Source organism: Brachyistius frenatus, unplaced genomic scaffold, assembly GCF_029030835.1.
Source record: "Brachyistius frenatus isolate BFR_SWC_R1_liver_20210118 unplaced genomic scaffold, ASM2903083v1 Contig_158, whole genome shotgun sequence".
Lineage (NCBI taxonomy): Eukaryota > Metazoa > Chordata > Actinopteri > Embiotocidae > Brachyistius > Brachyistius frenatus.
Window position 1 is genome coordinate 14,067 of NW_027210757.1, and position 9,772 is coordinate 23,838.

Consider the following 9,772-nt stretch of genomic DNA (forward strand, 5'->3'; position numbering starts at 1 on the left):
ACACACACACACACACACACACACACACACACACACACACACACACACACACACACAAAGCTCTGCTGAGGCCTGAAAAAGCACCAAGTGCGCCACCTAGTGCCGATCAGGGAGGAGTGGGTTTGCAAGAAGGGAGAAAGAGTCACAGAGAGAGAAAGAGAAAGAGAGAGGGGGGGGGGGGGCAGTTAAACTGTAGGGATAAAAAAAATAAATCAATTTAAAAGAAAAAGGTCAAGTTTGCAGATGGACGGTTTTTGCTTTGTATGAAAGATTAAAACGGATTTAAAAGCTCGTCAAGTCTCAACAGTCAACTTTCAGCTTTTTGTGGTAGCGTCTAAAATGTGGACTAAAACATCACCACAGTCAAGTGTCTCAAGTATTTAAAATAAATAAGAAGCTGAGCTGCTTCTGTATTCTGCCACGATAAAGAGGAACTCCGCTGATTTTACACATGAAGATCAGTTGACTCGTAAAGATTATTGCAGCGGAGCTCTCGAAAGTCCAAAAACCTCCTCAGAGTGATCTTTAATCAGGCCGGAGGACCGCAGATTTACAACAGAAAGCTTCGGAGTGTGGTGCGTGATAGATTCGGACATTTATCAGATGCAGGATCTCATGAAAGATGTTACCGAGTCGCAGCAATAAAAATGGGAGTTCAACTTTTGAGCCTGGCCCACACGAGGGGCTAAGATTTAGGACATCTCCGCCTCTGGAGCAGCAATAATAAAAAATAAAAAAAATGTTACGTTGTGAAAACGACTCAACTTAATGGAGATTCAACAATTTGTTCTAAAAAGAAGTAGTGACTAATTTTTTTTTTTTTACCTTGGAAACCGTATTTGGCAACACAAGGTTCAAAAGGTTCAGACCGGGTGGCGTTAAACTTACTTTACTACACTGAATGCAAATTGTAAAAAAATAAATAAATAAAAAAAAGGTATTTGGAGACTGTTGGAAAAAAAGAAAAAAGGCCTCATTAATTTCTAAATATGGCAAAAGATCAATTTAAAGCAGTAAAAAAAAAGCTCAAATAAACAATTGAATTCGTATTCTTTGGTCAAACAATGTGGTATACTACTGTATAATGCAGAAAAAAAAAGGCCTGGAGGTAGCAGCATCTTGACCTGGAGTTACTTCTCTGCCACAGAACCAGAGAAAAAACAGGAAATACACAGATCCAAACTAGCGCAGGCAAAAAAACAAAACAAAAACAAACAAAAAACGCAACAGGATAAAGCCGAGGATGGACCAAGGCGGCCTCAAAACGACAACTAAGTCAAGAGTCCAGAATTTGTGCACTCGGTCTTCGATGCAACCCGACCCGACAAACAAAACAAAACAAAACAAAAAAGGTTTTGAAAGGAGGATTGGAGGAAATATGCAGCGTCCAGATGTGTACAGCCGACGCAGACGTGTCCAGACAAACTCGGGAGCAAGAAGCCGCCGACAGAACAGATTCTACTTCTGACTTTAAGAGCTCATACTCAATCAGTGTTTCAGTGTTTTTACATCTATACTTCCCACTCGCATCAGTTGTAATCAACAGATTTATTTATTTTTTTTCTTTGTTGATGGTGATTAAATGACCTAATTATTCAATTCAGCTATAGGACAATAAAACACAACTTTCTTTTTGTACATTGTTCGAAAGAAATGCCGTAAAAAAGTTTAGTTGCGTCATCTGTTGGCGAATTAAGTTACCTTGAAATAAATAAACAAGCGAGAAGGAGCCCGAACGCGACAGATGACCTCATAGCGACAGAGTAAAGTAAAGGTGGTGTCTACGGGTCCCGTGCGCAGGACAAGTTCCTCGATAAATAATCTCTCGGTTTACATGGAAAGTGTCAAAATACGTCCAGAAATAACACAGAAGTGAAGGAAAACCGTAACTGAAGAGATTTTAAAAAGAAAGTTACAGTAAACTAATTACATTCGCTCCAATACGGCGACTCAGAAGCCATCACGAGTTTGTCTTGGCGGACTTCAACCGCTCGACAAATGAACGGATTTGCTGAGGTGTGCGGATTTGAAAGTCGATGGAAGCATCCTCTCAATCACGAAAACAAAACTTTGATTTTTTTTTGTTGTTGTTTTTTTTTCCCTCCATTTTAAAAATTTATTTTTTTCAAAAATACAAAACAAGGAAAATAAGTATATGTACACAAACACTATTAAAATAGAATATGTATTGTACAAAATATGCACAGCTTTTGTCCCGACTGAAAAACGGAGTCCTATCTGGGCCTCTTGTCTTTGACGGTGTAGTGAAGAACTAACGGTTGGGCCTGGAGGGGAGACAAGATATGAAACATTAGAGGCGTGGTGGAAATATTAATGAATAATGTGAGAGGTGTTTGTGACTTTCGTTTAAGAGCGTAGATCAACAGCTCTTTGGGTCTCACGATAATACAACATTTGGCTACATCTGGTCACGCAATGACTGTATTTAGCATCAGTGTTTACTTTCATCGGAAGTTACTGTATATGACAACAGAATACAATAAAACTGTGTTTATGAAAACACGAACTTGATTATCCGACTCAATTACGCCACAAAAGAAATGCGTTCAGTGTTTAGGAATGTTTGACATTGGGTTTTACTGTACCTTGCCGAACCAGTGCGAGAGCCACAACCGCTTCATGGTCATGTGATCGGGCAGAGACTCGTTATTGAACAACATCTGGACCTGTAGGGAGACCACACGAACAGATGTGTGTGTGGGGGGGGGGATTTAAAAAGGAGCATCTGCGGTTATTTTATAGGAGTGAAAGCCATCAGCTGCAGGTGAAAGAAGGAAGCACGAGTACCTTTTTCTTTTTTTCTCCTTCACTGAAAGCGTACATGAGCAACTCTGGTCTAGACGAACTAAATATATCGAATCGGAAAATGAAATTCCGACCAACAAACTGAGCGAGACACGAAAACAGGAAGTCGTTTATTCCTCTTCAGAAACTGCAACAATCTGCTCAAGAATCCCCGTTTGTCATTTAGAGTTAAAAATAAATAAATAAAATGACTCGTTATCGTCATTGTTTTTGTGTAATATGAACTACAAACGCAATAATCGTCGTTTACCTTGTCGTTGGTTATCTTCCGTCTTTGTGACTACGGATACTTTTGCTTATTAACTGCATTAAGGATATCAAATCCATTTTGTCGCAGCCCTGCGTGACAAATAAAACCTTCTCTCGCATATAAAAGCTCATGCAGCGCGAGGCAGACGTAATGTCGCAGCTCACCTGTGATTAATAAATATAAATGGTAGACATATCCTGGTAGTGATGCAACAACGCTGCGCGTGACAAATTGGCATTTTCCCCACGACTCTGTGTGATTACTGCAAAATGCATGACGGCCTTTTGAACTTGAAAACATCCAATTAATGCTTTTTATTTTTATTTTTTCAGCCGCCTAAAGTCATTCAGCCACGTCAGACTAAAGGACGAAACGCGATACAAGTTTATGAATATTCTCCTTCAAAACATCAATTCTCAACAAAAGGAGTCACGTTTTTCCTTTTTCTTTTTTTTTTTTTTTGTAATCTCGTGTTAACAAGCGTGTCGGGTAGAAAACATCTGCGATCCAGTGGGCCTGAGGTGAGTATCAATTTAACATTTGCTCAAAGCATCTTCACATTCTTTACAAACGTAGTGTCCTAACAGATGATTTTACACGACACCTGCTGAAACTCATTATTACTTTGCGCCGTACGAACAGTAGGGGGCGCCACAAGTGGAGCGGATCCATTCTTTCACGCGCTAATGCTGTTGCTGTAAATTGTAATTTAACACAACTTTGAAACGCCGTCTTCGTCGTCATAAAAAAAAATTTTTTTTTTAAATGTTGCAATAAAATGTGAGTTTGATGCGTCTCGGCATTCAGTCCGGCATCGTGTGAAAAGAAGGATTCCTGACCGACCTGGTGTTTTTCCACGTTTAGCCGATGACAGAGGACTTTCCGTAGGTGTCTCACCTCCGCTCGGACCGAACAGCGAACAAACTTCTGCTGCAGAGAGAGAAAAAAAAAAAAGAAGAAGAAAAAAAAGAAAAGAGGTCAAACGACACGCCGTAAAACTTCAGACGAGCTAATACGATCAGTCTTTCTAATAAATTACAATAAATTATGACCGGCAGCGCTTTGTGTGCTTATTGCGCCAACTCGTGTAACCACTGAGGAGCTATTCGGGGAGATTTTTTTTTTTTTTTTTTTGGTTCATACTGCAGCTTAAGATGTCTTACTTTCCCCTGCAGCATTTAACATGTTACTGTACCAAGGAAGCATTTACCTTTTGGACTTGTAGACTTTGAACTTGCTCTGTATTACCAGTACCATCTATGGAAGACTGATATTTAGTCAAGAAAGAGGAAAAAGTTGAAAAAAAAAAAAAAAAAAAAAAAAAGAAATAAAAGCCAGGGTTATAAATGTCTCTTTAGTTTTTTTTTTGCCTGTAAAAACTAGCAGTACACGATGCAGTCTCATATTTTAACATTCAAATATCTGAATGTTTATAAATGTCCATCCGGACTATACTGTAGCCCTGCAACAACAAAAACAGAAGAAACGTAAAACAAATATCAAGGTAGCAGTGAATGAACGAGGGCGTGGCACACTCCCGTTGCAATTAGATTTACAGTGAAGAGAAGAAAAAAAAAAAAACAACCCACAAAGAAAACCGCTTACTGCTGGACGTTTCCTGGTCCCAGCTGACTTATTACACGCTCTGAAGCCAAAGAGCTAAAAAAAAAAAACCCTCCTTTTCCCCCACAAACGCACCGCAAGGCCGGAGTGCTTCTTTTCTAAAGTGCAGCCAGACGTTCCTTTTGCAGAATTTACACCTCGATAAAAAAACATCCTCCGCGAGTAAGTGTTCAAAGTGACGTCACGTGATCAGCGTCGGAGTTGCTCGCGTTTTTTTTTTGGTTTTTTTTTGCGGCCGCTGCCGCCGCCGCGAGCGCATTTTGCACTTTTGACCGTGAACTGAAGCGGAGATCGGATGTCCGCGTCCATCTGAACGGCCCCAATGTTCACACGCCGAGAGCGAACGCGTGGGGTTTTCTTATTCGGCGCGTTTCCGAGCTGTTTCTATCGCCCGTGTTAATATTGCGATGACAAAGTAAAAAATAAACCTAACCTAAAAACTAAAAACACAACATTTTAACTTTGAATAGTCTTCAAAGAGGACGATGCAATAACGCCGTCGTATGATTGATTGTATTCTGGTTTTGAAGACTATAAATCCAGATTAAAAAAAAAAAACAACTACTAAGGAAACAAGGCTCTGGTCAGTTTGAATATATCATGTAGACCATGTGAAATAAAAGGTCACTTCTCCCATATAAGCGACTCTCTGCTCTGAAAAATGACTGAGTGGCTCAGCAATGAGGCGACTACCAACAACAGCGGTGCCCTCTGCTGGAAGAACGACATCATTGCGCTTGTGGTGGTGATGATGGTCGAATAATTAAGTGTGTTTTCCTGGAACTGCTCCCTCTGTAATCTTTGTTTCTGTCCAATCTGAGCAGTAAGCAATTTCATTGTCCCGTGATAAATAGGCCTGTCAAAAGGGTTCGGCAGAAAAAAAAAAAAAAAAAAAAAAAATAGGAAACCCACCTACAATTCCACCGAGTCTGCATTTTTCAGTTTTACAGAGTATGAGAATGTTTGCCGAGCATAAATTTCCACCTGCACATTTCATTTTTTTTTTTTTTACGTTGTAAGTGCAGGCGTGAGGAACGACTGTAAGAGTGAATGTTCGGCCACAACCGTGTAAAGTCGTCCATCGCCACGGGAACTACTGGCTTCACGTCGCGATTAGCGCCTCAATCTTTACTCAAATCTAATTCTGCAATATTCCTCGTAGTTTACTTTGTTTTTCTTTATGTCCTAAACGTCCTTGTTTGTCACAAAGGATGGAGCTCTAAAAGTTCAGATGTTGACTGCGTTCTTATTCAGAGGGTGACAACTTATCGGGCAGCACTTTACGCCCCCCCGCCCCGCCGAGCAATTCAAAAACAAACATTACAATACATTAATCAAACATCTCGAGCCTCTAATTTACAGACGGAAAGTCAAAAACAACTCGCCAAGAAAAAAACAAAAACAAAGGAAGAGTGATTAAATGCCTCGTTGCGAGTATGAGACATCAGCAGCAGCCTGACTAACCAGCTCTGACTTCTGCGGTTGTCAACGGTGACATGTTATTTGTTTAGCAGTTAAGAGCAGATCTGGCTTCACAACGCCGCCCCCGGGGACACGTTTTTTCAAAACATCAACCAGCTCCACAATTTTCACAAAAGCGCACAGACTTTTACTGACATAAAATGCTCAACACACGCGGGACGGTTGACTGGTTTAAGTGACGTACCTGAAGGGCAAGTTTCGTCTTATCTTTTCCAGCGAGCGATGAACTGCAAAGACGAACAAAAACATGCTTCGTTACGTTCCACGCACAAATTTCACCTGTATGCATTCATTTGAAATCAGTCTTATTTAAATGTCTTACATCCGTTACAGAGGAAAAAAAAATAAATAAATAATAAAAAAAAAAGTTCAGCCTACCTTAGCCTTTCTAAACAGAGCGAAACCTGCTCGTCGTATCTGTAGAAGTGAGCTTTTGAGTGGTCGAAGCTAGTGTAAGGTAAACCGGTGGAATCTGGTACGCCGTCTGGAGAGAAGAGAAATAAAGCTGGTGAACATCAGAAAATAAAAAAAACTATGCAACAAGCAGGCTTTTTATATTTTAGTTTGTCCAAATTGAATCAGACTAAATGCAAACTTTGGGGAAAAACACGAGCAGCGCTCAGGACTCGCAAATCACTGCATGATAAGACTTTAAAAAAAAAAAAAAGTGAGAACACATTTGCAAAATTTTAGGCTCATGCATCAACAAAGACAAAAAAACAACAACATGTATATATATATATATATATATATATATATCTGTCATTAATATGAACGACCAGCAGCTGTAACAGAAATTTTACTTCGTGACAACATTTCTCGATTTGCAAAAAATGTGAAGAAGAAGACTTACCGTCTCCGCCAGGTTGGACGACTCTCTCTAACCCGCGTGACTGATAAAATTCCTTTATTCTTTTGTCTTCGCCTGAGCAAAATATAAGCACACACGTTATAGGATAAACCACAGAAACTGGACAAGCGATCAGAGAATCAATTACTAACGCTGCGCTTTAAAAAGGTAACAAACAACTGAGAGAGTCGTTGTTTTTTTGTTTTAATTTTAAAACCTACTTTCTTGTAGCCCGGGCACCAGTTTGTAGACGATGTCCTGCATCACTCGGTCCAGTTTGAGGTTCAATAACGGCTGCGTTTCGTGGATTTTGATGTTGCACATCGGACAATACTTGCTCGTTTGCAAGTATTTGACAATACAGCTTTTACAGACTGTAAGACCAAATAAAAAAAATAAAGAAATAAATAAATGTTTTTAAAAAGGAGAAACACGTCCTTAATTAGCACGATGACCGCATCCTACCGAGAAACACTTTGTGAAAATGACATCGAGACTTTGTGCAAATGAATAACATGAAGACAAACAGATCGTCTCTGTTCAAACTCACAGGTGTGCAAACACTCTGTAATCGTCGTGGCGTCGATGAAGTAGCCGGCGCAAAGGTAGCAGACGATGTGTTCGTTCAGGTCCTTGATCTTCAACTTGACCTCCTCCTTAGGGAAAGCAAACAAGACAGCTGTTTTACAAATTCTACAAGTTTACAAAGCTTCACGTAAACTTCAGAGCGTGCGTATCGTGGGTTCTTTCGGCTGGTATGAGCATGATATTTCGGTCTTGTCTTGTTTAAATACATTAAATACAGGCGATGCCTCAAAATTCCTCAACACGACCCGTATTCAGCAGCCGTGCTGTTTGGACTCCTGCAAGTTTGTGAGGTCGCAAACTTGTGCTCATATCATATGTCAACCTTTCAGCACAGCCCCGCCGTCCAATTTTTGTTTATTTTTATTTTGCAAAATAAAACTCGCACAACCGGCAAGCGACAAGACTGAAAGAACAGCTGTAGTATTAAGTATTAATTCCATAAAAACATTTTTTTTTTTTTAAATGATGCTTTTCTCAAGTATTTCCAACAATTTCTTCCGACTCAAGTATTTCAGGACAAGAGTCCTCCTCGCCAGCTGACCCTGACCTTTGACCTTTGAGGGGGGGGGGGTAGTAAACAATAAAGATGTTTTTCGGCTGATTAACTTCCCTCCATGAAGCCAAGCAAGAAGTGAACGTACCGGGGGGGACATTTTGGACAAAAATAAATAAATAAATAACAATAAATAAAAACAAGTGCGGTGAGGCTCGTCGTTTGTTGACCCACTTTCACACTCGCAACAGCAAACAAAATTATCCCACTAAAAAAAACAACAACAAAAACAAACTGCAGTCTGTGAAACCAAAACGAAGTAAAAACTGCTGCAGCCAGAAACACGGAACCGGAACCGGCACCGAGAGAGAGAGAGAGAGAGAGAGAGAGAGAGAGAGAGACCCATCAACAAGTGCGCGATGCCGTCATCGATCCTCTCTCGTTCACGCGCACAACGTTGAAACTACAAATAAACTTCCACGTTTTAAAAACAAAACAAAAAAAATGGAAGAAAAACAACATGAACGTGTCTTAAAACGGACAAATTAACGGTTAACGGAAGGGAGGAGGAGGAGGAGGAGGGGGGGGGTACGCGGCTCCGCAGAACAACACGGTCGGGCCCCCCTCCCTCCCTCTGCGCATGCTCCGTGTCTCTCTCTCTCTCGCTCCATCAGCGGAGACGACAACGGTCTCCCGGTTAGCGCGTGCGAGGGGAAAAAAAAAAAAAACAACAACCGAGTCTCCGGTGCACACCGAGTCTCCGCGCGTCTCCCCCGTAGCCCCCGTCCGGACGAGCTCCGGCAACGCGCTCACTCACCTCGTTTCTCAGCGGGTCCAGTTTGTAGACGGACTGTAGCTGATTTCGTAGCCGCATCGCTATGGCCATCGGACCTTGCTCCGCCATCTTTGGGAATTATGCTAACTTCCGGGTAAACCGGAAGTGACATTTTAATGCAACGCTGAGAGGCGCGAAGCTGCGAAATATAATCAGGGGGGAGAGGGGGGGGGGGTGAAAAAAATAATAGATAAGTAATATAACAAATAAAAAAAGCTACCTCACCTTAACATGTGTTTTTCAGAAACATGTTGTCATGCTCACACAGGATTTTTCTATTGGATTTGTAAATGAAAAAAAAAAAAAAAAGATTTTATATTTACCTCTTAGTTTTGGTTTAATGTTTTTATTTTTATTTTTTTATTTTCTCTAGTCCAACACTAATTCATCTTTCAGTCGAGGATGTGTTCATTTCTTTCAGTCAATGGTTCATCCACGTGTCAGTCTGGATTCTGGGCAATAGAGGGCACTGCAGGCACACACTTCGCTTAGTGTGCAGCTTTTTGCATCTGCTAATATTCATTTAAAAATCACATAAAACATTATATTTCTATTATTATTGTCTAATTCTGTTGGATTAAATATGGAAATCTTTTTACGATTAAATCATGTAGTGTAGTTGTACAGTATGTTAAAAGCCTGCTGATAAGGTGTATAAATATATTTGGGACTGGTCCAGGCGGACATGGGGGGCGGTGGGGGTATATATGCGAAAATGAGCTCCAGCAGAGAAGGTGAAATGTGGTGTAAACACCACACAATGTGTGAAACCACAATCCTCACCGACATACAGAACATGGTAGGTGTTGTAACCTGAGTCCTTTG

At 40.6% G+C, this 9,772-nt stretch overlaps 1 protein-coding gene across 4 annotated transcripts; it reads right to left on the bottom strand.

Moving 5' to 3' along the window:
• Positions 1–2,102: 2,102 nt before the first annotated feature.
• Positions 2,103–9,035, bottom strand: pcgf1 (polycomb group ring finger 1). Of its 4 annotated transcripts, XM_069716518.1 has the most exons (10): positions 8,930–9,035; positions 7,582–7,687; positions 7,253–7,405; positions 7,035–7,106; positions 6,560–6,665; positions 6,366–6,408; positions 4,287–4,343; positions 3,920–4,006; positions 2,607–2,687; positions 2,103–2,285 (listed from the first exon to the last, which is right to left on the bottom strand). In XM_069716518.1, the coding sequence occupies exons 1-10, from the start codon at positions 9,014–9,016 to the stop codon at positions 2,235–2,237; spliced, it is 843 nt and encodes a 280-aa protein (XP_069572619.1). In that variant the 5' UTR covers positions 9,017–9,035; the 3' UTR covers positions 2,103–2,234. The 4 variants fall into 4 exon arrangements, 3 of the variants coding, with proteins under 3 accessions (XP_069572619.1, XP_069572621.1, XP_069572622.1); XM_069716520.1 differs by lacking the exon at positions 4,287–4,343; XR_011311726.1 differs by lacking the exon at positions 2,103–2,285 and having other exon boundaries at positions 4,287–4,333.
• Between the last annotated feature and the right edge of the window lie 737 nt (positions 9,036–9,772).

What these genes read in the sequence shown, in the direction of transcription:
- pcgf1 (XM_069716518.1), bottom strand. Translation starts at nt 9,016, where the DNA reads ATGGCGGAGCAAGGTCCGATGGCCATAGCGATGCGGCTACGAAATCAG. An exon ending in CGTCCAACCTGGCGGAGACG is followed by an intron (nt 6,666 to 7,034) that starts GTAAGTCTTCTT and finishes TCTTCTCTCCAG; the next exon opens with ACGGCGTACCAGATTCCACC. An exon ending in CTCTGTTTAGAAAGGCTAAG is followed by an intron (nt 6,409 to 6,559) that starts GTAGGCTGAACT and finishes TCGTCTTTGCAG; the next exon opens with TTCATCGCTCGCTGGAAAAG.